Here is a 26,615-nt window from a genome sequence, read left to right on the forward strand (position 1 = left end):
TGGGTTGCCTGTCTTCCTTCTTTCTTGAGCACTTGAGCACTGGGTAGGGTCGATTCCGCATGGTACGGGAGGACCCCTCGATCGTCTCGCCCTCCCTCGCTCGCTGGTGTGTGAGTATTCTTGATACGAAACCACGGACGACACACACCAGTCGACTCGCATCGGTTGCCCTCCATGAACGGAGCTATTCTCGCGTCCACACCACACCTGGCTCCAACGTGGACACGCCCATAGCTGGGGACACTACTAGGTCACGCACGGCATCAGAAGTTCTATCTCTGCACTCTGGGCCCCGAAAGGCATCTCTAGCAAGCGTCGTTACGCATGCGCCCTCCCCTCCCGGGCGCAAGCGCCTCACGTCTCGACAGAGCGTAAGCTCTTGGTGTGCGACGAGACGAGTTTTACACACACACACACACACACACGCTGGTGTGCTCATCGATCGGGGGGGGTCCATAAACACGGTACAGGATCGAGGACGAGGTGCACGCCGCTGAGGGGCCGCAGAGGGTAGATCGGGCGGTGTCGTCCCCCCTCTCCATCATCTCGAAGGAGATGTCGTCGGGATGGACCCCCGACCCACCCACCCCTGACTGACGGGCCATCACGCAACCCCCACAGGCAACCATGTGTACGACCACATCAGCGGACCCAAGCATCGCCTCGACGTCGCGATCGCCGCGGGCGACAGCGCCGCGGAGCGCTCGCTCCCTCATGGATTGGTTGGCCAAAGCTTTTCGACGCCCGGTCAGCGCAATGGCAAGCGGGACGGGTACCCCAGGAGCGCTGGCACCGTCACCACAAGCGCGCAGGCCGAGGGCGCGATCGAAGGCAGCGCTGCCATGTACGAGCTGCCCTCGCCCTACGCCACGGGGTTTGCCTTCTCCCGCTTCGACGCGGAGGAGCAGGTGTCAAAATGTAGATGAAAGGAGGAGGTTGGAGCCGAGTCCAACCAGCGCTGGTGCTTGTGCCGGCTAGGGTAGCAGATCGCCCTCCTATCAAGCCACGAAACGTGTGTTGCAGGCGCACCCCGAGGCCGGCCTCCCGGCGGGCGGCGAGGCTTCGGCTACTGACGACGAGGCGGCTTGAGAAGGGAGGGGCTGGCACGCTGGGCGTGGTCGGGTTGGCGGTGTCCCATTCCCAGGGTGGGAGGGTTGGGTGAGGGAGGGGCGGCTGCTCCTCTGGGAGGAGGACCTGGAGGGGTTACGGCGCGGCCCGGCCCGCGGCGCTGGCGGGGGGGGCGGGAAGTCCCACAGCAAACGCCGACTGGAGGCACGGCGGGAGCGAGTGGGGGGGGGGGGGGGGATGGTCTTTTCGGCGAGCACCGTGCTCGCGGATTCGACCATCCGCCTGACTAACCATTCCGACGACGGCTTCTGGGAGGAGGACGGCTTCTGTGAGGACGACGGCTTCTATTAGAAGCCGTCGTCCGCGCTTTGCCTGTTGTGTGAATCGTGCGTGTGCGACAGAGTTTGCTTGTAAAATTCTTCCCGCGCTCCCTCTTTCAGCTGCCTCTCCGCCCTCGCCGGTCAGGGGCAACGTGACAAGCGACCGGCACATCGGCTTTCCCAAACACATACACATACATCACAAGAGAAGAGAGTGTCTGGGGGTGTGGGGGTGCAACCGCCAAGGGCTTTACAAGTTGCGACCCTCGCCGCCGGCTCGTCTCTGCCGCGCTGCGCGCACGCGGCGGCGTCGCTCTCTCGCGCGACGGATTGGTGCCGCGGCTCGCCGCCGATGCGCACTGCGCTCGTCCGACCACACGCGGCACGCGCGGTACGGCAAAACCGCGGGTTTACGTCCATGTCCGACATCTCGCTCGAGACCGCCCGAAAGTTTCAATATCGAGTGATCTATCTCTCTCTCTACCTAGGTGTGTGAGTGAGTACTCACAAGTGTCGTCAGGACTCCGCCAGGACTCCGTCAGGACTCCGTCAGGACTCTGTCAAGGACTCTGTCAGGACTCTGTCAGGACTCTGTCAGGACTGTCAGTGTTGGTGATTAAGAACCTTCTTTTCTAGACGGCGAGTTTTGTTGTAAAATTCTAGACGGCTTGGATTGAGAGCAGCCTCGCTCTCAATCCTAGAAGTCGAAGGATTGTGAGCAGCACCCCTCGCAATCGTAGCATCTCTGTACGATTGCTAGCACCTACGCTCGCAATCCTACATCTTCTAGGACTAAGAGCAGCTCCGCTCCCAAGGTGACTGGTGACGCCTACGACTACTACCAGCGCGCTCGCAATCCGAGCAAAGTCTAGGATTGCGAGCAGCACTGCTCGCAATCCGAGCAACATGCCTCCGATTGCGAGCAGTAGCGCTCGCAATCCTACATCTTGTAGGACTATGAGCGGCGGCGCTCACAATCGTACCCAAGATCCAAGGATTGCTAGCACGTGCACAGAGGGCGCTCCCAATCGCTCCAGCCGCGAGCGCTTGTGAGTGAGCGCGCCGGGAGGGTCTCCTCACAATCCAAACAGTGATCGCACCGATTGCGAGGGGACCCGCTCGCAATCCTAGAAGTCGTAGGACTGTGGGCGGTGTCGCTCGCAATCGGCGAAAGTTCTAGGATTGCGAGCGCTACTGCTCGCAATCGGAGGCATGTTGCTCGGATTGTGAGCAAAGCTGCTCGCAATCCTAGACTTTGCTCGGATTGCGAGCGCGCTGGTAGTAGTCGTAGGCGTCACCAGTCACCTTGGGAGCGGAGCTGCTCTTAGTCCTAGAAGATGTAGGATTGCGAGCGTGGGTGCTAGCAATCGTACAGAGATGCTACGCTTGCGAGGAGTGCTGCTCACAATCCTTCGACTTCTAGGATTGAGAGCGAGGCTGCTCTCAATCCTAGCCGTCTAGAAAAGAAGGTTCACCGTCAGTGTTGACAGTTGCGGGAGCTCCACAAACCAGGTTGCAATCTCCACTATGGGGAGAATTCGTACGTTAGCTCTTAGTCGAGCTGTGTAGAGATGAGAGCGCTGGAGAGCGCTGTAGAGCTGTAGAGCTCTACATCCGCCGCGGGACAGAGCGATGCAGATGTAGAGCGATGTAGAGGCGCTCTACAACGTGAAATTTCTACAACAAACGTTGTTTTGTTTAAATTCTACAACAAACTCTACTCGAGTACACCGCATCGGAGGGATCTTAGATACTCCGGGATCGATAAATTGTTATCGACGGAACTTTGTGTGTCGCGCCCCTTGCGGGGGGGGGGGGGCGGAGGCGCCCGAGGAAGCAGCGTATCTCGGTCGTTCTTCACACGGCGGACAATCGCAGAGCAGGTTGTGAAAATGAAAGAAAGAAAGAATTTTACACAACAAAACTCCCTCGCACAACACTGGGCACGGGACTGGCGCGCACTGGCACTTACTCAGGTACACCGAAAGAAAGAAAACATAGCGCCAACCGCCGGCGGCCCCCGGGCCTCGTTGCCAACTCTGGTGTGTGTGAGAGCTCGCGTTTTCGCACAGCAAAAAAGCCGGATGGGAGGACCGTCGCCTGGGGCCTACACCTCGCCGTCCGGCCGCGGCGGCAGAGGCAGCTGGGGCAAGGGCGGGCGCGGCGGGCGCGGCGGCGGGCGCGGCTCTGGCCGCGGCGGCATACCGGGGATGCAGGCGCCGGCGCGCAAGCGCGCACGCTCGCTGGAGCGTCTTCTGAAGAGCGGCAAGCTTCCCGAGTCGGCGCGCGCTCAGAAGGAGAACGAGCTCGCGGAGCTGCTGCAGCAGGCGCAGCGGACAAAGCGGGTCGAGCGCGAGAAGCTCAACAGCAGAAAGTACCACGGCGTCAAGTTTTTCGAGCGGCGCAAGCTCGAGCGGCGGATCGAGTCGCTCAAGCGGAAGCTGGGCGACGGCTCGAGCGGCGGCGGCGAGGCGGAGCGCCTCGAGGAGCAGCTGCGGACCGCCGAGCACGACCGGCTGTACGTGCTGCACTTTCCGCGCAACAAAAAGTACCTGTCGCTCTTCCCATCCTCGGACGCGGACAACGAGGCGGTGGCGAAGCTGCGGAAGAAGATCCGCGACCGGATCGTCCGGCAGGCCGAGGCGGGCAAGCTCGGCCCGCCCGAGGAGGACGAGGGCGGCGACGACGAGCCGGAGGCGGCGGAGCTGGAGGCGAGCGAGGCGGCGCTCGCGGAGGACGCGTTCTTTGCGGCGGCGAGCGACGACGACGAGGAGGAGGAGGCGGCGGCGGCGGCGGAGGGGGAAGGGGCGGCGGCGGCGGCGGCGGCGGCGGCGGCGGCGGCGGCGGCGGCGGAGGCGGAGGCGGAGGCGGAGGCGGATGCAGAGGTGGCGGCGCATGCCGCGGAGGCGGCGGAGGCAAAGAAGGGCAAGGCGAAGGGCAGGAGGGAGAAAAGAGACCGCGGTGGCGAGGTGGGCGACACCAAGGCAAAGAAGAAGAAGGCGAAAAAGGCGAGGGCGGCGGATGTGTGACCGTCTGCGTCTCAGCTCTTCAGCGCAGCGTCGCGACGCTCCGTTCTTCTAAGGTAAGGTAAGGTAGATTTCTCCACACAAACAAAGTGGCGTAAAAGGGGGGGCGACCTTCGCAACCACATCCGGGCGAGACGAGGGAGGGAGCAGGACTCTGCGGAGTCAGCAGGTCCACGCGTCCAGGAGGATGATCGTGTACGAAGAGATTACACGCTTTACGGTATTCCATCTGTTACAGATTAGGAGCAGCAGGGACCCGAGGGACCATGTGGAAGACGGCTAGTGCTAGTCCCCCATTGGGAGGACGACCCCGGCTAGTCGCCGACCACACCCACAAAGAACCCTGCACAAAGATCGCACGGGCGGGGACCTGACACCTGTTTTCCACTCTTTTTACCCATCTCACAGTAGCAGAGAGGTGTCCGTTTTTTTTACCCACATCCGGCAGGTAAAAAACAAGAGTGAAGAGAAACAAGCGCGCCGGGACGCGACCCGGACCCCGCCGGCGCCGCGCGACCCCGGGCGCTGCCGCCGGCCCGTCAAGTCCCTCCCGGGCCGGGGTCGCGGTCCCCCCCCTGATACCGCGCCCCTTACACACGCTCCTGGCAGCCTTCAAGCTTCATTCATCCTCCTCCTGTGTAGCGTGTACGGGTCTAGGTGCTCTCACCTGTATTTTGTGTATACCCCGTTACAGCAATACAGGCCGGTAGAGCGGGAGGGGACGCATGGTCATATTACCGCGCGTGCGGTCGTCAGCAACGAACGGTGCCACTGGACTCGCGCCGTGGTTTCTCGCACGCACGCCGTGACGGCTTGTCTCTGGGCTGGGCTGGGCTGGACGGGACTGGGCTAGGCTGCCGCCCGCCCGCCCGCCCGCGCCCGCCCGCCCGCGCCCGCGCAGCGAAAGCCCGGGTCCCCGAAAAAGATGCGCGTGCCGGAGTGAGAGGCCTTCTCCTCACCACATTCCCCGCGCCGTGTTGCCTTCTTGGCCGTCACGACATCTCGGCGGCCTCCTCGACCATCGGAAGGGGGGTGGAGGTCACTGGAACCGCGGTGGTCATTTGCGTCATCGCATAGAGTTCGTTCATGTTCATGTTTACGATCTTGACCGCCCTGACCTGTAGGGAAATTGGGGTATTGAGGGGGGGTGTAGAGAGAACTTGGGAGGAGGGACTTTGCTCTGCCTTCGTCCCGTTGGAGAGCCACTGTCCAGAGCCTCTGCGCCCGCGCGTTGATGGTGCGGGCGCCACCATCGGCTTCCTGGGAGCATGGATGGATGGCGGGGGTGGCGGGGGTGGCGGGGATGGCGGGGGTGGCGGGGGTGGCGGGGGTGGCGGGGGTGGCGGGGATGGCGGGGATGGTGGGGATGGCGGGGATGGTGGGGATGGTGGGGACGGCGGGGACAGGAGTGGGATGAATGCGCACCCCATGCGAAGTTCGGGCGCGAAGGTAGTCGACAGAGTCCAGCCGGTCGGGATCTGAAGTGCGGGATTTTGGGCTGAGACAGAGTGGGATTCGGGAGGGGGCGGTCGCTCTCCTTCCGCGCCTGCGATGGGGGTGGCCCCTGCGCGATTTGTTGAATTGGCACCGGTGATCCCCGTGGCAGTCGCACACAAAACGGGAGTATCTCATGCCCCTTCTTGAGCCAGTACAGGACGCTTACCTCGTCACCCGCCTGGCTCGGAACAGATGGGCTGAGCTGGGACTCGGCTCGCAGCGGTGAGCAGCAGTGGGCAGTGGGCAGTGGGCGCGCGGGGTGGGCCTCCATGCGTTGGTTTCGCTGTATCCTCCGCCCCACGCAGCTTATGGTGGACTTTTAACTGTCTTGCAGTTAGTCCGGAGTGTTTTGTCCAACACAGGGTTATATTCTCGGTCGAATATGACAAGAATACCCCCCGGACTGCAGTTAGTTGCGGACTGCAGTTAGTTAAGCCAGGACAGCGCGGAATGCGAGCGAGGAGAGAGAGGGGGGCGGGGGGGGAGGGAGGAAGGAGGGAGAGAGCAGGGAGGGAGGGAGAGAGAGGAGGATCAGTCTGTCACCAACCTTGCCAAGACCAAGAAAGGGAGGGCGGCCACGCCGACAGTCGCGGCGGCCTGACGGCCGCCCTCCCCGGGGACGTTGGGGACCCCGCCGCAAACCCCGTGCACCACACCCTCCCAGCGGGCGAGTCAACCAGCCCCGCGCGGCCGAGCAATCAGCGCCTCCAAGCGCGGCCGCGCGCACCGCCGGTAGGAAGACCGGCGGGCCGCTCTACGGCGCGGCGGCCCCCCCCCGGTGGCTACGGCGCGGCGGCCCCCGGTGGCGGCGGTCGGCCCGAAGCCGACCCCGCCGCGCGCCTTCCGCAACCCTCGGGCCCTCACTCGGCCACCCATCGGGAAACCCGCCCCGCGACAGCTCCCCAGGCCATCGCCGGCACGCCGCCCCAATCATCGTCGTCCCACGTGTCTTCGCTCCAGCCGAGGCCCTCAGCAGTCAACCGCTGCGCCGGTGTGAGCTCGTCCCAGAGCCTGTCGCAGATCTTCACCGCCTCCCCCTCCTCCGTTCTGCTCTCCTGCTTCTCGCTCAGCGCGCCGCGCACGCCGTGCAGATTGGAGAGATTTGCAGATTGGTCTTTGATTGAGCGGCATGAATGAGCGGAGAACCTTTAGACGAGCCCACCCTTGTTGAAGACCATTACTGGGACAGCGGGCACCTCCGCTCCCTCCTCCCAGTTGAGCAGCTGATCGCGCACTCCTCCCCGAGGCAAGTGCGTCTGTTCACAGCGCGCGAGAGGATATAAAACTGCGCGCCCCAGACCGGAACACCCGGCCACCTCTACACGCACTATGCTCGCCCGCTCGACCGCCCGTTCCGCCCGCTCCCTCGCCTCGTCGCGCTGTGGCTGCTGTGTGGCGCGCGCCATGTCCGCCTTCGCGGGCAAGCCGATAACGTGCAAGGCTGCGGTCGCGCGTGGAGTCAACGACCTGCGCATAGAGGAGGTCACCGTGGCGCCGCCCAAGGCCCACGAGGTGCGGCTCAAGGTGCACTCCAACGCGCTGTGCCACACGGACATCTACACCCTCGAGGGGTCCGACCCGGAGGGCATGTTCCCTTCCATCCTCGGCCACGAGGCGGGAGCCGTCGTCGAGTCGGTCGGTGAGGGCGTCACAAGTGTCAAGGTGGGCGACAAGGTCATCCCGTGCTACACGCCGCAGTGCGCATCGCCTCGCTCACTTGCCTCCGCCTGCCCACGTGCCTCGCCTCGCCTGCTCGCGCCGCAGCTCGCCGCGCACAGAGGCCGCACCCGCCTCGCATCTGAGAGAGAAGAGGCGGCACCGCTTAGAGAGAGGCTCCACTTGCGAGGTGCGGCGATCCGGACTGCATCTTCTGCAACCCGCCGCGGGGCAAGCGCACCAACCTGTGCCCAAAGATCCGCTCGACTCAGGGCTCCGGCGTGATGCCCGACGGCACCTCCCGCTTCACCGGCGCCAACGGCGAAGAAATCAAGCACTTCATGGGGTGCTCGACCTTCTCGGAGTACACCGTCGTGGCGGACATCTCGTGCGCCAAGGTGTATTCAACACTAAAGATTGCATATGTTGCATATGCTTAAATATCACATATTATCCCATCTCGGGCGCCTAGGTGTCCGACACCGCGCCGCTCGACACGTGCTCGCTCCTCGGCTGCGGCGTCGCGACGGGCCTGGGCGCCGTGTGGAACACGTGCGACGTTGAGGGCGGCGCGAGCGTCGCTGTCTTTGGCCTCGGCGCCGTCGGCCTCTCGGTGATCCAGGGGGCAAAGATGCGCGGCGCCAAGCGCATCTTCGCCATCGACACGAACCCGGACAAGTTCCGCATGGCGACGGAGCTGGGCGCCACGGACTGCGTCAACCCGAAGGACCACGACAAGCCGATCCAGCAGGTCCTCGTCGAGATGACGAAGTGGGGGATCGACTACACGTTCGACGCGACGGGCAACACCGACGTGATGACTCGCGCTGCGCCGGCCGGCGCCGTGAGCGTCTCTTCACCCGTGTCTCACTGTGGGCAGGTGATGCGCGCTGCACTCGAGTCGGCCCACCGGGGGTGGGGCGAGTCGTGCGTGATCGGCGTCGCGGCGGCGGGCAAGGAGATCAGCACCCGCCCCTTCCAGCTGGTGACAGGCCGAAAGTGGGTGGGCACCGCCTTTGGCGGCTTCAAGAGCCGGTCCGAGGTGCCGCCTCCTCCTCCACCGGCTACGAGCGAGGCGTGGGCGGCGGGTCTCTTCACGGGTGTGGCCGTGAACAGGTGCCGCCGCTCATCGACGACTACGAGCGAGGCGACCTCAAGCTCGACCACTACATCACGCACCGCTTCGAGGGAGTCGAGGGCACGCTGGAGGCGGTGCACGCCCTGCACTCGGGCGAGTGCCTGCGCGCTGTCGTCACATACTAGCCGTAGACTCTACTTTATAGCGCAGAGAGCCGCCGCGGCCCGCGCGCTGTTTGGATCCCGCGCGCCGGCGGCCCATTGCGCGGCAGCAGGGAGTGGGAGAGAGAGCGCGACCGAGCCTATCTCTCAAGTGCAAGGCGGGAACAAATAATTTTCACCAAAAAAGACTGTCGCCTCGCGCGCGCTCGGGTCGAGCGCTTGGGCTTGCGCCCCAGTGCCCAGAGTGCAGAGAGACGCACCGCCGGCGCGTGTGTGGCTGTGGCGCGGGTACCTGCGGGCCTGAGACAGAGTGTAAGAGTCTCCGTTCCACGGATGCCTCTTCAAGCGTCGAGGGCGATCGCCTCGAAGGAGCGCGGCGGGTCCACTAGCCCGTCTTGCGCGGCGACCTGTTCACAGTCGAAGCCGTGAAACGGGAGCTCACAGTATGTGGGCCAGTCATGCGTGGCGACTCGTTCTCCTCCGGTCTCTCGGCCAATCCCGCCCAATCTCGACCAATCTCGGCCAATCTCGGCTACTCTCGGCGACCAGCTGCAACTCGTACTCCTCCGCCTCGGACGTGGCGCGCATCACCTCGAAATACGCGCCGGCAGTGTGCTCGAGCGCGGCCTTGGGCGAGCGGCCCTGCAGCAAGCCGAACAAGGGGACAGGACCAGGGGGTGGTAGCATAGCGTGTGGTGAGGAGTGGTATACTCCACCTGCAGCAGGTGCGGTGGGCAGTGTGCAGTCTACCTGCAGCAAGCCGACCAGGAAGAGCGCGCTGGTCAGGTCTCCCACGCCTTTGAGTGTGGATCATTCAAAGTACGCAGTCACCAATCAAGAGCGTGCGGGCCCAGTCTCTCGCACCGACGGGCGGTCGGCCGAAGGGCAGCAGCGGCGTCGCGATGTGCCACGCCTCCTCGTGGCCCACCAGCAGCATCTCGAACGAGTCGTCGGGAGACAGGCCAGCGTGGGCGAGGTGCTTCACCTGCTCACAGCCGCAGGTGTGAATCGGCGCTGCTTACACCAGCGGCCAGCGTGGGCGAAGAGCTTCGCCAGCACGAGGCGGGCGGAGCCTGCGCCAAGTAGAGCCCGAGCGGCGCGGACGACCGCCTAATCTCAGAGATGTCTATGGTCATCTCGGGTCATCTCGGGTCATCTCGGGTCATCTCGGGTCATCTCGGCGCGATCTCCTGTCATCTCGGGTGATCTCAGGTAATCTCGGGTGATCTCGAGAGATCTCGAGCCTGCGGCGTGTCTGGCTCGGATCCCGTCATCACGCCGAGCTCGAGCACGTTTGGACACAGCACGTCGGCGCTCGCGGCGCTGGCCTAGGTGTGCATGGACGGGGAGTTAGGTAGAGTACTACATATATGCGGCAGTACTCGGGGCATCGCACGACTGGCAAGGACAACGGAGCTGGACAATGTCATCTCGAGTGCTCGTGCTGGCGTGCACGGGTCTGCACTCGCGTCTAGCGGCGCTGGCCTCGGCATGGTGCCTCTGCACGCCCTCTGGCACGACACAGCCCTTGGCGGGGTGGCCCATCACCTACGGCTGCCCCATCGACTGGAGAAGACTCCTGCAAACGATTTGGAGGGCGGGCTGCTCACCGGGTCGCAGCAGTAGATCGCCGCGGGGTTCGCCGCCTTGACACGACGCACAACGTCCAGCACAGCGCCGCCCTGCTCCTCGGTGCCGAGATACCCCGAGAGGATTGCGCTGCACCGGCCGAGTGCACCGATCCGCTCGATGCCCTTGGCAAGAAGACCAATCTGCTCAGTCGGTGTCGGAAGCCCCTCCCATCCCTCGGCGTACTGCGTATGATTCGAGAATTGGACGGTGTTGACAGGCCAAACCTCAACCCCTAGCCGCCTCATCGGGAAGACTGCCGCCGAATTGCCAGCGGCGCCATAGCAGACGTGGGACTGAATGGAGAGCACGGCGGGCGGGCGGCTCGCAAATCCGCGAGCGCCGAGAGCGAACGCCCGAGCAGGGCCGAAGCGCATATAGTGTGTATGAGCCACCCTCCGTCCCGGGAGGCCCTGGAGAGCCACACCTAGATCTACTACTCACGGACCCAAGACTCACAGGCTCAGACACTATTCACAGCACATCTCCTTGCCGGGGACTTCGGTCATGCATGCACCACGCGGTCTACATCGCCGAGGTGGGCTGCAAGAAGGTGGCGGCCGCCAACGTCGAGTCCGTCTTCTCAGGCGCTGGCAAGTTCACGCTGGAGGCGAAGTCTACGGGTCCGGTGCACCTGCGGCAGATCATCAAGGTGAAATACCTGTGCTTGCGGCCCACCGAGGAGGCGATCATCGCGCGCTACATGCTGCTGCTGAGCACAAAGCGCACTGGTAACACAGGTACACCACAAGAGAAAAAGAACCCACACATTCTCTCTCACAACACTAGGCACGGGACTGCAAACAAACAAACAGGCCTACGCGCCCACGTACTCGCTTTCTTTTATGTCCCACCATGCAGAGCGCATCTCTCTCTCTGTTGTGCGAGGCGTGAACCGCGCCATTCGCTCTCACCTGGCAACCCTGTCTGCACGTCTCGCGCGCGCGTGAACAGGGCTCCAGGCTGCCCCAAATGACGTGTGAGTGTTAGAGTTGTTTGGTTTTGCTAAAAATCTCTCTCTCTCTCGGGACTGGCGCGCACACTGGCACTAAGAAACTCAGTCAGGTACACCACGGGCGGGAGCCGCCTATATCAAGCGACTCCTGCGAGGACGGCGAGGCACTTAGCTCCGTGCACTCGACCGCCCTCTCGCCGCGCAGGCAAGCTCATCGGACGAGATCGGACGATCTGCTCTGCTTATTCATTTACGAGACTGGCGCGCACTGGCGCTAAACAGGTACACCGGAAAAACAATTCCCCCCCCCCCCCCCGAACACCCCAATTTTCCCTCCCTTTTTTCGCAAGATGCCAGCCCCTCATCAAGAACACCCCAATATTGCCTCCCTTACTTCTCTCTCACAAAGGCGCGAGACACCTCCTTGATTGATTGATAGGAAGGCTAAACACACCTCCTCCGCCCCAACGCCAAACATCTGTCATTCTGTCCATCTATCTATCTTCACTCGACCGACCGACCGCGCGCGTGCGTGCGTCGCCGATCGCCGTCACGCAGCCGACAAACAAACAACACCAAGCACACACACCCTGCAGCGGTGCGAAGGGCCGGAAGCAGCCTCGCTCTTCGGACGCGGTCGACCCGAGGAAAACGCCTCGCCCTAAGTAAAAGCCGAGCATATTCGTGTACACACTTATTCAAGCGGGACGTGGACGTCTTCGAACGAGAGTTTTCCATGGCGAGTTTTCCACGACGTGCGATGCTACTCGGCTTGGTGAGCGCGGCCGCGGCACAGCCCTGCGTGGACCTCTCTGAGCTCGAAGGGAAGACGCGGCTGGCGGGCTACCTCGCCCAATATTCCGCCTCGAGCTGGTGCTACTCGCTGCGGCACAGCGCCTCTGCGTGCAACAGCGCGTATGTTGATCCCTCCAACGACCCGGGCGGAGCTGTCTCTGGCAGCTTTGCGCCGTGCACCTACGGCTGTCGGATGTGCAGCTACTCAAACGGAAAGTGCAAGCTCAGAGGCGAGACGTTCATGAACTGTGCCTCGCCGCCGCCGCCCTTCCTGCCGTCGCCACCCCCGTCACCCCCGCCGCCTCCAGCACCGCCCCCATCACCCTCCCCGCCACCGGTCCCGCTGCCGTCGCCGACGCCGACGCCACCACCGTTGCCGCCCGCGCCGCCACCCATGCCCTGCAAGGACCCGCCAGAGATTGCAAGCATGACCAAGCTGCTCGGCTATGGCGCTCCCAGCTACTCCACCATGGACTGGTGCTGGCGACTCAAGAATAGCGGCGAAGACGCCTGCAACAGCGGCTACGTCGAGGCACCGATTGTCGACAGCTACCTCGATGGCTGCAGCATTGACAGCCCCTGCCAGATGTGCGGCTGGACCGGCGGAAAATGCAAGCTCGCTGGCCTCACGTTTGTGGTTTGCGCGTCACCGCCGCCACCAGCACCACCCTTGCCACCGCCACCCTCCACGTCTTCCTCGCCACCACCACCACCGCCAACGCCAGGCGTAAGATACACGCTCGAGGGCTGTGAGTGCTTGGAGGTGTGGAGCGTCGAGTATCTCGGAGTGACCATCACTGACTATTGCGGGGACCCGGAAGGCGAAGCCGCTGGCGAGTGGTGCATGGTCGAGAGCACCACCTGTCAATCAAGCGACTGGGGCTACTGCGCTCCGCTGGCTTTCCCCCCTTCGACGCCTCCGCCCTCGCTCTCTCCCCTGCCCCCTCCGCCGCCTCCGCCGTCGCCCCCGCCGCCTTCGCCGGTGCCATCGCCGCCACCTCCGGGGGGGGGGGGGTCGGCCATGAGCTTAGTTGTGGGTGCAGGGGGGGTACCGAGCAGTTGTGCGGCCGCTCCAGGGTCCCATATATTAAGTAAAGAAAAAAGCGGGCACGCCAAAAACGGAAGGGGTGGGAGAGAAGGACGACAGGGTCCCCACCACGTGCACGTGAGCAGGCTCTTGGAAGGACGATCAGGGACGCAGAGGGTCCCATATGCATCCGCCCAGTTTGTTTTTTACCAGCGCAGCGGGAGGGTTCGGGGCGGGGACCTGTTCTTTTTTACCCACCTCACAGTAGAGAGGTGTCCGTATTTATTTATTTATTTATTTATTTATTCGGGCTCCTAGCTGGCGCGATAGGGGGTCTGTTGCAACTCGCTGTGGATTTCCCAGCTCCCACCCGATAGGTTGGTAGGTTGATCTTGTTTGGCCCAAAACGGCCAAAAGGGCCCTGCAATAGGTAGGTACCCCCGATTTTCGCCATTTTTCGCCATTTTCGCTTCGCTGCGCGAATTGGGGATAGCGGATAGGTAGGTACAAGGTAGGGCGTTTTGGCGCGAGTCACTTACACCTTACCTTACAGACCCCTTCCGGCTACCCTACAGTCTGTTGCGGGCATTAAGAAAACAGGATCTCGCGGCACGCCGCCGTTTCTTTCTAAGCCTTTCCACACACCCCACCCATCCCACGCCGTGGTTTCTTAGCTTCAGCTGGCACCCCAGGTCAGTCAGTCGTCAGAGAGAGATTTTTAGCAATCAGGTCGTAGGAATTTTTAGCAATCAGGTCGTAAAAATGAGAAAAATGAATTAGGTTTTCGCGGAGAGTAGTATGGTTTCTTGATGCCCGCGGCGAACACCCCGTCATAGGGAACCCTCTCTGAGGACCCATTGGTCTCGCCTGGCTCTGCGGTGTGCTCTACCCGGTACCTCACCATTTCCGCGGCGAGATACTCGTCGCCTCACCTACCCGGGTAGGTACCTCCAGTATCGTAGTCTTTGTTAGTATCGAGGTCTCGCGAGTTTTGGGGGTTCTCGGCGCCGCACAGCGCTGCGAGCAGCGCGATGCCACGGCGCTCGGCCTGCTGAGAGAAGACCTTCCCGAACGGCAGTGACAAGTTACCCGACATCAATCGTCGACGGCAACCTCGAGAACTGCGCCTCCAAAGTCGCCCAGATTCGCCTCTCGCGGCGCGCTGAGTTAGTATCGCCGGTGCGCCAGCAGGCTCTGCTCCACAGCAGGGCATGCTCGACTGGCTCCTGCTAGCCGTGCGCCCTGGTGGCATCCATTGCCAGCTCAGGTAGCCTCAGGAGGTCGCCTCGCGCACGACGCGGCGTCGCACAGCACCGCTCAGCGTTACTACCGAGTTAGTATCGTCGACCCACAGAGACTGCTCTTCTGTAGGTGGAGCCGACAAACGCCGGCCGGGTCGGCCCCGCCGCCCCCATCGCCGCCGCCGGGGCGGCGGCGGCCTCGGCGGACCATCCGGCGCGCCGCGCGCCCGTCGGGGAGGTGTTCACCACCCCTGGCTCCTCACCCCGCCACGCCTTCGTGCGGACGCCGTGGCACCCACCTCAGGCGCCGCTCAGACTCGGTTGACGGCCACCCAAGTGCTTGGCTCGTGCCAAGCCGACCGGCAGGCGATTCCCACTCACTGCTAGGCTAAGCTCGGGCTGTCCGGCGTCAGTGTGGTGCTGTGAGGGGCGCCACCCCCAAAACTACGATCGTTATAGTACCGTGCGGGGGCAGTGCATTTAATTCTGTCAAAAATCCAAATCTGCTCCGTGGAGCTTATTGGGCTAGGATTATACGTCCGGGAGGCCCCCCATGCGTGCCGTAACGATCGACAGCGAGTGGCTACTCTGTTCACGTTCACACCTCGTCAGCCCCAAGACCCCGGTGTGCTCATGCTCGGCCAACCCTTTGCCAGCAGCGTCTCGGCGGACCCCGTTCCGAGCTGGGGATGTGGCCGCTCCGCACATTCACCTGGCTCCTCCGATCGGACGATGCGGTACCGGCCGGCCAGCGGCCAGCCGACACAATACCGCCTGATGCTGCCACAACATGCCGACGGGAAAACACCTCTGCCGCTGGTCCTTTCGTTCCACGGGTGGGCCGGCAACCTGTCGGAGCGGCCCGTGCTCCTCGCGCACGGGCGGCAGCACGGCTACATCGTCGCCGCACCGACCGGCTTTGCAGACGATTTGTGGCCGTCGTGGAACGGCGGCGGCAGCACACGCTCTCCAGGCCGGCTCGGCGCCACCTGCCTCGACCCGACGGGCTCGCTCTGCCTGGGAGGGTGGAGGAGCTGACAAACCCTCTCCGATTTTCTCGTATTCCCTGCAGGCTCGCTGTTTGACCCGCCCGGGACGAAGGGCTACTGCTACGCCTCCTGCGGCACGTGTGATGACGCCTGCTGGTGGACGACCTGCGAGGACTCCGTGGCACAGGCGGACTCACCAGCGTCCAAACACCGCCAACACAACACAACACGACAAGAAGCCTCGACACTCTCTCCAACATGCGGCGCAGGCGGCGGCGCTGCTCGACGAGCTGCTCGGCGACGTGTGCGTCGATGCGTCCCGCGTCTTTGCGACGGGCGTGTCCAACGGCAGAGCCATCTCTCTGTGCCGGGACCCTGGGAGGCAAGCTCCTCGGAGCCTCTCAGAGCCGTCCTAGGCGCCATCTTTCTGTACGAGCTCGCCTCCGACCCGCGCACCGCCGGCCGGTTCGCAGGCTCTCCGCCCCCAGACCCTTCTTGCCTGCTCCTGCCTCCACACCTGCGGTCCTGCCTCCACAGCTGCGGTCCTGTCTTCACACCTGCGCTCCTGTCTTCACACCGCCGGCCCGGTTCGCAGGCTACGCGCCCGTGGTTGGGTCCCCTCATGCCGGCTTCAACGCGCCGCCGCTGCACCCGCCGGCGGCCTTGCTCGCGCGTGTGCGGCGGGCTGTGAACAGCGCCTCTTCACACTGTCCCTGCGGGCAGGCGGCCTTCTTTGGCGTGTGGGGCGAGCTAGACACGACGGTCCCTCCCGCCGCCGCCAACGCAAGCGGCGACGGGGCGGTCGGCACCTTCTCTCCACACCTGTCTTTCCAAGCCGGACTGCTTTCTGTTTTAGGCGAGCGACGGCGTGGCAGTCGACACGAGCTACGCCGGGGGCTGGAGGTACACGGCGGCGCGCGCAGTCACAGCCCGGTGGGCTGAGGCGTCTGCCCGCCCGCGCCGCGACCCTTCTGGGAGGTTTCCGGGAGCCTTCCAGGAGCCTTCTAGGCGAACGGCTGCCGGCCCGAGCCACAACCGCTCGGACAGCCGCACTCGTGGGGCGGCAGAGGCTGCGTGGGCTACCAGTTTTGTGCGGGCGGTTCCGAGGTGCGATGCATTCGTTCGCCGAGATTCGCCGAGATCCCTCTTTCGACTGCATCTCACGGCGGTCGAGATTGTACCTCATCAGGTGGTCGAGTGCGTGTGGGGCGGCGGCGGGCACGACGCGCCCCCGTGGGCCGAGGACCGCGCTTCCTAGACGCAGCACCGACCCCCCTCCGCTCGAACGGGCCCGCGAGACGACGCGACGTTGGCCACATGCACCTAGCGGCACTTCCCCCTCTCTCGCCCACTGTCCTCTCTCTCGCGCGTGCGCATGCTGACTCGCGCGTGCGCATGCCGCCCGCAGGACGCGCTCCTCCACTTCATGCGCCCACGCGCCTCGGACGCGCCGCTTGCCAGGACATGTCCTGGACGCTTCTCGGCACTTGCTAGGCGCCGCCACGCCGTCTCCCGGACACGTCCAGGACATGTCTTGGACGCTTCTCGGCACTTGCTAGGCGCCGCCACGTCGCACACGCGTCGCGCCTGCCTCCGCCGCGGCCGAGCTACTACGAGGCGGCGCAGCGCGGCGGCCTCTCCGCCGGCGACGCCGCAGAGGTCGCGCTGATTGCGACCGCCGTTGTCGCTCTCGCCGCCGCCGCAGCAGCTTGCGTAGTTCGGTGTCACCGCCGCCGCCGCCAGCGCCAGGCGCTGCTTTCGTCCCTTTCGCAGAGAGGCATCAGCGTCGGCCCTTGCGCCCCTCGCGCAAGCGCCGGCCGGGGCGGCAGCATGCGCACCGCCTCGCTCCCGGTGGTTGCGGTCCTCGAACCCGCCGCCGAGGAGATGGCATGCCAGATGGAGGACCCCTGGGCGGGCGGCGCCGCTACGGTTCCGCCCGCGGCAGACTGAGCGAGCCATTAGTGTACAGTTAATCGAGCCGCTCTCCGCGACGTGTATGTTTCATACATGCAAGTGAGCTTGTTTCGGGGGGGTCGCGTGAACCCCACCAGCCGACACGCTCGAGACAGAAAGATATGCATCATGCGACATGGCGGTGAAGCTACCGCACCCGCGGGCGGTGGCGACACTCTCAGACTGCGAGACCCAGGCGCCAGACCGGACATCAGCTAGCCTTGTCCCACGGCATTGGCGGGAGGGTCACGCCGAAGAAGGTGGCGGGCTCCGGCTTGGGAGGCGACGACTTGCACAGGACCTGCCCGTCCTGAGGCAGGATACCCGGCCCACCGCCTACGCCAAACTCCGTCTCCTCGCAGGCGAGTGCATCGTTCGGCTCCTCGCAGGCCCACCATTGGACTCCCGTCGCAGGCTCCTCGCCAATCAGCTCGCAGGCGTCAGGCTCCTTGTCGTCAGGCTCGGCGGCGGCGGTGGCCAAGGCTCTGACTGGCGACATAAGATGCGAGAACCGGACGCGAGATGCGCTGGAGAGAGACGACACAGCCGAAGTCAGGCCCAAAAACATATGAGAGGACTGTGCGAAGAAGGGAGAGATGAAGTGCGCTAAAGAATTCATTGTTGAATTCGCCTAACACACCTCGGCATCGCCGACCCCCCCAGCCCCCTGCCGCCGCCGCCCGCCGCCGTCCCCGTCGCAACGCCGCCGCCCACTTTCTTTACTGCCGGCTCCAAGCTGGAGGCAGCAAAGGCGGCACGCAGACAGAACTCTGAGAATGACCATCGTGTAGCAGGCAGGCCCGGCTAACCGCGTGTGGTTTCTGTGTGTAGTGTACTCTCTCTCGACTTCTCTCTCTCTCCAGTGTCTCTCTCACTGTCACTCTCTCACTGTATACCGCAGGCCCCCCCGACCGCGTCGAACTCATCGGCGCGGGCTCTGTTTCTCGGAGGTTAGTGCACCACTAACCGCCGTGAAGCGCAAAAGCACTTGGAGCAAGAACACTACGACCTGGTGCTGGGTCAGGCTCATACTAGCACCCCACCTCGCGCGCGGGCCGGTCTTCTGGCCCAGCACTTTAGAAAACTTTAGAAAAGAAGGGGCAGCACACGATTCACGATTCAGCCCTGTGTGGTGGCGCGGCGTGCCGTCCTCCCATGCTCCCATCCGCATCCCTCCAAACAACTCTAACACTCACACGTCATATCTCTCTCATCCCTCCTGGTTTTCTGCGCTAGCCCCCCCCCCCCCCCACGTGAAGGTGTGTCGGGAATCGTGCAAAAAGAAAGAAAACAGACAACCCAAGGCGGGAGGGATGGGAGGACGGCACGCCGCCACCACACAGGGATTTTAAGGAGAGGAGTGTGGTGTTAGCCCTCGCCCACCCTAACCCTTGGTCGTCGGGACGTGCGTGTGCGAGAGATTTGGTTGTAAAATTCTTTCTTTCTTTCTCACGCGACAGAGAGAAGAAATGCTGCGGCGGCGCGGCCGGTCGAGGCCGGGCTCGGCCCGGCCCGCGACGGCTGGCCGCCGACGAGCGCGCTCGCGCTGCTCGTCAAGATGGCGGCGGTGGCGATTGCGGCCACAAAAGTTCAGGCGTACAGCGCTCAGGCGTCTATCATCTGTCGTCTGTTGTCGCATTTCGCACACGCGCGCGCCGCGCGACCCGCGTCGCTCCGCGAGGGCATGAGCCTTCCGCGATTCGATCCCGCAGCCAAAAGCTGCTCGCTCGAACCGCGGCCGACTCTGCCATCGCGGCCGCAGCTGTCGAGCTCTCCAGAAAACTGGTGCCTCATATGCTGCCTCCCTGCGGATGCTGCCGGCGAGCCTGGCGGTCCGCTGTACTACAAGGAAGTGCTGACTCGATTTCTACTCGAATTCTTCTTACTTCTACCCCCACGACTCGGAACACGAATGTGACAGGACCATCGGGTCCTTCAGCCACCAAAGCGAGATCACCTGAGAGCAGCTGAGCCTGCCTCTGGCCTCGCCTCCCTCTCCTCCAGGCATTGTGGCATCCTATGGGTCGTTATCGACCTCTGGCTTGTCAGCCAGCCCCACTTTGAGGGCGCCATGAAGTACAGCGATCGCCATCTCGCTGGCCTCTCCGCAGGCCCCCCCCACCGCGTCGAACTCATCGGCGCGGGCTCTCTCGAGGCTACGGGACCGGCCCCAGCTTCGGCTGAGGGCTGACAAGCTGCCGAGCCCAAATCACTGTGCGAGTCGTGATTTCTTGTTGGTTTTCTAAAATCTCTCTCTCTCGCGACAGAACAACAACAACAACAATCTCTCTCGGTCTCGCGAGAGAGACAAAGAATTTTGAAGACAACCTGTGTTAGTGCCAGGGTGCGCGGGGTGATGCTCCGATAAACCCTCCGGATCTTCGACAAAAGTCGGACATTTCTTTTTTCAAAGTGCAAGGTGTGAATAAGAGGTTTATGATAGGGCTACTACGACGAACTATGCGGCAATCGACTGGGGCGCAGGGCCCCAGCCCATCCCGCGCAGAGACCTCGTAGTAACCCTACTAGTACCGCCGATGCGATTGCTCAGTCAGTGACTGACAGTCAGTCAGCAGCAGACTTTGACGATTGGTGGCCTCGCGCCCTCAGTCGACCTCCTCTACTAACGGCCCTGCCCCAGCCCAGATGCCTCATCCAGGGTGGTGCAACCACTCGCGCAGGAGAGAGAGACAGTCGGCGATCTCCGGATCTGCGCCGCGCAGATGAGCTCCGCCTCGTCTGCGTCGAGGACGTCCACCGCAGGGCTATCATAGCGCCATATGACGCACTGCCTGTTGTTCATTACTTCGCAGGTGCCAACGTCGAGGACAATCTCACTGGTGGCGGCTGCACTCCCGGCCGGCGGTAGGAGAGATGAAGGCTAATGTACTTGGCAGTGTACGGGGCCTTCCGGCGTGAACAGTGCCCCGGGACGAAAGAGGAGGGCGACGTCTCTCTCGTCCACGAGCGCCTCGATGTGCGCATCGACGGTGTAACCAGCTTTGAGAGACGGGAACGAACGGCGGTGAATCGCCGACAGGTGCGCCTTCGTTCCTACCACCACTCCCACCACTGCCAGCTCCGCCGTGGACCTTGCCGGGCCCTCTGATGATGTAGTACCGTGGAGCAGCTCGTCCGAGCCGTTGTTGTACTCTGCTGTGGCGCCAGCTCGGTGTACAATACGGACGAAGACGGCCACAGCAACGGTGTAGCCAGCGCGAGCATACAGGCAGCGCGAACCGCTGTGCTCGGCGCCGGCCGCCGAAATCCTCGAGTTCTTTGGCATAAGATAGGGGAACCCACCCTAAATTTTCTTCGCCTGCGGCGGGCCATCACTTTGATTCGCTGCTTTCGGATTCATAGCTCTTTCGCACGCCTTTATCCGTCACTCCCCGGGAAGATTGGAGGTGTTGATTATGCATGTGTTTGTCAAATCTATGTGTTGCGAGCGCTAGATGGCGAAATTTTCTTCGCCTCCGGCGGGGCCGCTCGCCGCGGGGCCAGAGAGGGACTTTTGTCGATGTCGGCTAGAAGTGCTGCACCTTTTTGAGAATTTCACCCCGCGCCCGTGGGAGAGAGAGATTTGTTTTGTTTTGTTGCCCGTGGGTGCGCGCCCGTGGTCCCGTGCCTAGTGTTGTGTCTGAAATATTTTTTACGACGCAACTCCCGGACTGGCGCGCACTGGCTTCAAACAACAATCATCAATCTCTCTCTCTCTCTCTGGCTTCCCAGCCAGTTAGTTAGTTAGGAAGCTAAAAAGAAAGAAAAAAGAGACGTCAAGGGAGGGAGTTAGGAAGCTGAGCCCCGGGATATTTGCAGCGCTTGGAGCACTTGGAGTGCAGTCATTAGCCTCACATCCAGGGCCGGCGTGCTCGACGCTATTTTTCCCCGTGCGGCCCTCCACTGAGGCCGTGGGCTGTCTGTTCGATACACATACACACACATATACACATATGCCAAATCCCTCTTGTGTAAGGCGCGGACTGTGCTGACGCCGCCCACCGCCTGTCTGCGCGGCACGAGGCTTTACGAGAGAGCGAACACCCACACTCCTGCGTAGTCCCGCCGCCACCGGCCTTCCACTCTGAGCGCATGGCGCCGACAGAGATCGCCACATCGATCCTGCTCACGTACGCCGGCTCGGAATGGCTGCACGGCTCGCGCCGCCGCGCCATCGTCAGCGGCGGCGCGGCTGCCGCACTGCAGCTCCTCGTGCGCGTGTTGGCCCTCGGGCTCAGCGGCTCGGCCCGTGCCCTGTCGGCGGCGGCGGGCCTGCGCATCCCGCCGCTGCTGAAGGCGCCGCTCATTGCGTTTTTCTTCATCGGGACGCTGTGGCTCGACACGGTCGGACGCGGCCGGCTCAGCCGTGCCGACTTTGCGGCCGAACTCCAGAGCGCGACGCTGCGGATGCTGCCGCTGTGCCCGCTCCTCTCGCTCCTCGTCGCCGCGGCGCTGCTGGGCGTTGGCGAAGCGTTCGAGCACCTCGGCCTGCCGACCGAGTGGCTCGATCTGCCAATCTACTATGGCGTCTTCTACGGCCCCTTCGTCTACACGTACCTCCTCGTCAAGGCGGCCGCCGCTCGCGCGACGCTGCTGCCGACGAGCGTCGCAGGCGGGAGGAGATAGGTTGATGCGTGATGAATTCTTCAGAACTTCATTCTGAACAAAATACCCCGGAGTGTGTGCGCACCCTGCATGGCACTGGCATGACACGTCACTCCTGGAAGGCGCCGAGATACCAACGCATACGAAAATGTCCAGCTCTCAGAAACAGTCAAACAGAGCTCATCAGAGGCACCGCCACCGGTTTCGCCCCCCTCCCGGGCGTCGGCGGGCTCGGGGCCCCCCTGCGCCCCGGACGCCGGAGGCAGGCGTCGCCGCGCACAGCCACACCGGCGAGACACAGCTTGAACAGCTAGCTTGCTAGCTGTTGATTGAAAACTGTGACGAGAGGTGGCTGAGGCGGTTATCAGGAGAATCATCCGATTCATACGGATCACACATTGCCGATGGCTCTCTCGCTTGACGGGAGACCGCCCGACTACTCCTGGCCTCCTGGGTGGCACTGCCAACTCGCTCTTAGGGGACCCCTCTGGGCTTAAGGGTGGGCCCTGGGGCGCCTGCGGATTAAACGGCTTAAAACGGGCCATGGCCCGTCTTAAGGCAGCCTGGGCCGCCGACTCCTTAAACGGTCTTATAAACGCTTAAACGGTGTGCGGGAGAGCTCCCAAGCTCGTACCGGGAGGCTGCAGCCTCCCGGTAGACGCCGGAGGGGCCGGGAAGCTGGCTACAGTCAGCTAGCACGCGTCCCCTATGCGAGTATGGCTCCTGCCAGTGCACCAGACTTACATGGGACTGCCAACCCCACAAATCGCCTAAAAACCCAACCCAGTACGTGGGCGGAGCGTCCGGAGATGGGAGCCTCCGCCCCTCCCGCCCGCGGGGGAGCACTTCGTGCATCGTGGAGCGCACTCATCTTGGAGGAGCAGCTTGCCAAGTTTGTCTTGGTACGTCGACACGGAGACGGGAGAGGGTTCGGGCTCCTTTCCCCGTATAGGGCGTAGGGTTCCGCTGAAAAGGGAGGGTGGTCGGGTGGATAGGTATATACTAAAGTTAGGGCGGGGTTTGAGGTGCCACAGACCCCCACACCCACACTGGATAGGTAGCCAGCCGGTAGAACGTGTTTTCTCTCCGCGAACCCAGCTCGAGAATTTTTACAACAAAACTCCGTCGAGGCGGGAGGGCCAGGCAAGGCGCGGCTGCCATGAGCGAGTAGCGCGCGGGAGAAGCGCGCGGCTACCGTGTCGCCCACTAAGGTGACTCATCATCACCTCCCTCCCTTGCTCCCTACCTATCAACATACATACGTTGTCATTGTACATTGAGCGGACGGGCGTACACGAACAGCTCGTCGGCGTCGCCCGCCGCCGCCCGCCTTTCCGCGGCACGGTGTGCACCGCCTCCGCCGTCCACGCCTCCCGCAACGCCGCGCCCCGGCCCTCGCCGAGCCGCTGGAATGGTCCGCCGCCGTCGGCGTTCGCCGCCGCCGCGGCCCCGGCCGCCGCGGTCAGCGCCGCGCCCTGACCGACGAACGCGCACAGCGGATCCGGCATCTGGCCCACCGCCTCCCTCGCCCCGCGGTGGCCAGACCCTCTTCCACCCCTTGTGCAATCGCGCTTGTTACGCCGGATCGAATCATCGATTCATTATCTTACGTCCGTCCCGCCGCCCGCCGCGCGGCCTGACTCCTCATCACCTCAATCACAATGTGTGTAGGTATATTGTTGGCAAATCAAGACACAGAGCTCACACAGAATCACAGCGGGAGGAAAGCGGCGAGTCGCAATTCCAGGGGTCGTTGTGGCGGGCCACCCTGTCCAGAGAGGTATGTCAACATACACACATAGAATAAATAGGAAGGCGAAAGCGCGAAACACAGTCTTCCGACCAACGACTGACTGGGACACCAACGCGGTATGGGTGGACGCGGGACGGGCGGTGACGGTCACACAGGAGCGACACACAGAACCACAAGACAAGACTGAGGGGAGCTCGAGAACCTCGGCCGTCTCCCACTCGAGTAGGACCAAAACAAAAAACAAATCTGCCGGCGCTTTAGCTGCGAGCCGTCTTTTTACCAGGTTGCAACCCTAGTCTCGCACTGTGCTGTGAACAGAGCGGCAACCAGCAGCTCTCAGGACCCCCCGGTGCTGGGGTGCTGCCAGCAACCAACCAACTCGCCGGCGAGCGGAGCGAGCCGAAGAGCTGTGGGCCACGCCTGCCCGCCGGGACCGCGTGCAGGAAGCCGCATCGCCAGCGCCGTCGCAGCATCGAGCGGCGCGTCCTCCCCAACCAGCGGCGTGTATTGCACCATAGGTCGTCGGCTTTGCCGACGGGCGACGTGGACGGACACAGGCAGGGACGGGCGAAACACGTACCCGAACAAGCATGACCAGGGAACGGGGCATTACACTACATAGTGCGGGACCTGGGGCAGCAACCAACAACCTGGATGAGGACGGGGTGCTGCGCAACCGACGCCAACCAGCAGCGTTCACAGCACAGTGCGAGACTAGGGTTGCAGCCTGGTAATAAGACGGCTCGCTGCAAAGCGCTCGCTGGCAGCTGCTCGGCCCCGCGACCATTTACAAACACATTGAGGTACATATTATGTATATATGCCGCCCTCCACCACCGCCGTCTTTGCTGCCGGCGGCGCGCTCGCCGTTGGCAATATCGTCCTCGGCCACTCGGCGATCCTCGCAGGCCTCGGCCGCGGCGCACCGTGGGTTCGGACGGCGGCAGCAAAAATCGAGGTACTCTTTGGCAAGGATGGCATTCTGCGCGAGGGCTCGCCGCGCTCGCTGCTCGCGCCCGGCGCACGCGCACGCGACCTGCACCTCGTCGACCTCGGCTCTGGAGACGGCGCGCTAATCCGCGCTGCGACGCGGACGGGCGGCTACGGAAGGGCGACCGGGTATGAGCTCAACCCGTGGCTCGTGCGCTACTCGCGCCTTGTCTCGGCGGGCCGGCCGGAAGAGAGGACTCTTGAGGTTTCGCTATGGGAGGCCGCCCTCGCAGAGGCGCGGCCTTAGATGCGGCGTTTAGCAGATTGCCTCTCTCCGTGTCATCGAGCTCCAGCCGCATGCTCCGCTGCATGCGCGGCCCCCGACTTCGAGATCACCCGAGACTAGGCGGACGTCGTGCTCGTGTACGGAGTGCCGCCCATCATGCCGCGGCTCGGCGACGCCCTCTCCGCTTCCCTCCCGCTGCTGGGGAGGCAGAAGAGTTGCGAAGCCCGAACGCTGTGAACAGGCGACGCGCTGCGCGCAGGCCTGCGTGAGGGTGCCCTCGTCGTCGCGAACGCGTACCCTCTGCCCTCGCACGCGCTCGGCCCCGCGGTGGGGACTACGTTCGTCGAGACCTCCCGCTGGTCTCCCGACGCGTCGAGCTGCCTCTTCGCGTACCGGGTGCCGAGACGACCGGGCGAGGACGGCGGCGAGCGCGAGGGAGGCGCGAGCCGAGGTACAGAGGGACGGGAAGCCCCGGTCTGTGGTAGAAGTTTGGATGGTTAGTTTTGAACGGGAGATGTTGCCGAGATTTGTGTGTCACATTTGTCTCCTTTCCTCGAGCTCCTATCTCTTCAAAAACAAATTCAATATTTAAACGCCCTCGGCAGACGGCACTCGCCCGGGGGCACTCGCCACGCTCCCCACCACCGCATGCACATGGACATGGACCTCTGTCGCGCGCTGTTGACTCTCAAGACTCTGCGTGGCGCGTCGTCGGGGGGACAGCGCGTCCAAGCCCTCGGCACCAGCGAGAGGCAGAACAGGGAGGAGCAGGGAGCGGATACTCGAGCACACCTCTCGCCTGCCAAACGTCAGACGTCAAACGATGCCAGCGGCGGCCGCCTCGCCGCCGCTCTGTTGCGGAGGCAGGTGCTGCGGCGGCGGCTCCGGTGAGTCGACGTCCATCGGCTCCGCCGCCGTCGCCCCCGCGGGCGCGGCGGGCGGCACACCGGCCGCGCTGGCCGGCTCGGACGGCGGCGGCGCGGGCGCTGCGGCGGGCGGCGCGGAGGCGGCAAGACCGGCGGCGGCGGGCGGTGGCGCGTCTCCGCCCGCTGCGGCGGGCGCCTGCGCTGCGGCGGCAGGCTGCGGCTCGGCGGCGGACGGCGTGCCGTTGGACGCCTCGGCAGCCGCTGGGTCGCTCCCACCCGCCGCCGCCGTCTTGTCTGCCGCTCCTGGTGTGTGAGATGCGACGAGCTGAGGGCGGGGTACCGGCATCGTGCGGTGTGCTTGGGAGCGTTGCGTGACTGCGCAAGCTGCAGCGGCGTCGAATGCGATTTACATTTGAACTGGCCCCTCGACGCATCCGTGGGTCCGTGCTGTGTGTCTAGGCTGCCGCACCGGCTATATCTCGCCTATGTCTCGGCGGCCATGTCTCGGCTAGATCTGGGTCGGTGCTCCGTGTCTAGGCTGCCGCACCGGCCGGCGCCGCACCGTCGGCGGGCAGGGACGCCTGAAGGAGCGGAGGAGAGGTGCGGGGGATAAGTTGGGGGGCTAGGGACGGTCGGGAGGGTGAGAGCAGAAGCGAGAAGGGGAGGAGGGGTGTCGGAGAGAGTTGAGAGCCGCCACCACCTCCCTCGCCCCCGACCCCACCACCTCCGCCACCACCGCCACGCCAACCCTCACCTCGGCGGCGGCGGGCGGCGACGGCA

At 63.8% G+C, this 26,615-nt stretch overlaps 8 protein-coding genes across 8 annotated transcripts; 6 read left to right on the top strand and 2 right to left on the bottom strand.

The window, feature by feature from the left end:
- Window positions 1-324: 324 nt before the first annotated feature.
- Window positions 325-1,089, top strand: EMIHUDRAFT_197077 (hypothetical protein; the record flags this gene model as incomplete). The annotated part of the gene is made up of 3 exons (XM_005766990.1): window positions 325-358; window positions 622-908; window positions 1,024-1,089. 3 exons carry the CDS (start codon window positions 325-327, stop codon window positions 1,087-1,089), a joined length of 387 nt encoding a protein of 128 aa, XP_005767047.1.
- Window positions 1,090-3,613: 2,524 nt separating this feature from the next.
- On the top strand, window positions 3,614-4,039 carry EMIHUDRAFT_57141 (hypothetical protein; the record flags this gene model as incomplete). The annotated part of the gene is made up of 1 exon (XM_005766991.1): window positions 3,614-4,039. A coding segment is annotated over one exon (426 nt), but the record flags the coding sequence as incomplete, so codon positions are not given.
- A 3,276-nt stretch (window positions 4,040-7,315) lies between these two features.
- On the top strand, window positions 7,316-8,983 carry EMIHUDRAFT_448149 (formaldehyde dehydrogenase/S-formylglutathione hydrolase; the record flags this gene model as incomplete). The annotated part of the gene is made up of 5 exons (XM_005766992.1): window positions 7,316-7,608; window positions 7,758-7,965; window positions 8,040-8,381; window positions 8,448-8,609; window positions 8,684-8,983. 5 exons carry the CDS (start codon window positions 7,316-7,318, stop codon window positions 8,828-8,830), a joined length of 1,152 nt encoding a protein of 383 aa, XP_005767049.1. The 3' UTR covers window positions 8,831-8,983.
- Window positions 8,964-10,812, bottom strand: EMIHUDRAFT_448150 (hypothetical protein; the record flags this gene model as incomplete). The annotated part of the gene is made up of 8 exons (XM_005766993.1): window positions 8,964-9,213; window positions 9,353-9,448; window positions 9,557-9,603; window positions 9,671-9,791; window positions 9,860-9,916; window positions 10,051-10,134; window positions 10,292-10,354; window positions 10,417-10,812. The coding sequence occupies 8 exons, from the start codon at window positions 10,810-10,812 to the stop codon at window positions 9,148-9,150; spliced, it is 930 nt and encodes a 309-aa protein (XP_005767050.1). The 3' UTR covers window positions 8,964-9,147.
- A 4,373-nt stretch (window positions 10,813-15,185) lies between these two features.
- EMIHUDRAFT_448151 (hypothetical protein) lies at window positions 15,186-16,232 on the top strand (the record flags this gene model as incomplete). Its single annotated transcript, XM_005766994.1, has 6 exons — window positions 15,186-15,478; window positions 15,555-15,582; window positions 15,712-15,790; window positions 15,859-15,907; window positions 16,030-16,099; window positions 16,166-16,232. Coding segments are annotated over 6 exons (585 nt in total), but the record flags the coding sequence as incomplete, so codon positions are not given.
- Window positions 16,233-17,606: 1,374 nt separating this feature from the next.
- On the bottom strand, window positions 17,607-17,963 carry EMIHUDRAFT_197086 (hypothetical protein; the record flags this gene model as incomplete). Its single annotated transcript, XM_005766995.1, has 1 exon — window positions 17,607-17,963. One exon carries the CDS (start codon window positions 17,961-17,963, stop codon window positions 17,607-17,609), a length of 357 nt encoding a protein of 118 aa, XP_005767052.1.
- A 3,337-nt stretch (window positions 17,964-21,300) lies between these two features.
- On the top strand, window positions 21,301-22,064 carry EMIHUDRAFT_461533 (hypothetical protein). Its single transcript, XM_005766996.1, has one exon. It carries the CDS (start codon window positions 21,488-21,490, stop codon window positions 22,019-22,021), a length of 534 nt encoding a protein of 177 aa, XP_005767053.1. The 5' UTR covers window positions 21,301-21,487; the 3' UTR covers window positions 22,022-22,064.
- Window positions 22,065-24,573: 2,509 nt separating this feature from the next.
- EMIHUDRAFT_197089 (hypothetical protein) lies at window positions 24,574-25,860 on the top strand (the record flags this gene model as incomplete). The annotated part of the gene is made up of 4 exons (XM_005766997.1): window positions 24,574-24,948; window positions 25,090-25,183; window positions 25,229-25,365; window positions 25,663-25,860. The coding sequence occupies 4 exons, from the start codon at window positions 24,574-24,576 to the stop codon at window positions 25,858-25,860; spliced, it is 804 nt and encodes a 267-aa protein (XP_005767054.1).
- Window positions 25,861-26,615: the final 755 nt, after the last annotated feature.

This window comes from Emiliania huxleyi (genome assembly GCF_000372725.1).
Source record: "Emiliania huxleyi CCMP1516 unplaced genomic scaffold EMIHUscaffold_5, whole genome shotgun sequence".
Classification (NCBI taxonomy): domain Eukaryota; phylum Haptophyta; order Isochrysidales; family Noelaerhabdaceae; genus Emiliania; species Emiliania huxleyi.

Bases quoted from the DNA above. Each gene is read 5' to 3' on its own strand.
- EMIHUDRAFT_461533 (XM_005766996.1), top strand. From the start codon at position 21,488: ATGGCGCCGACAGAGATCGCCACATCGATCCTGCTCACGTACGCCGGC.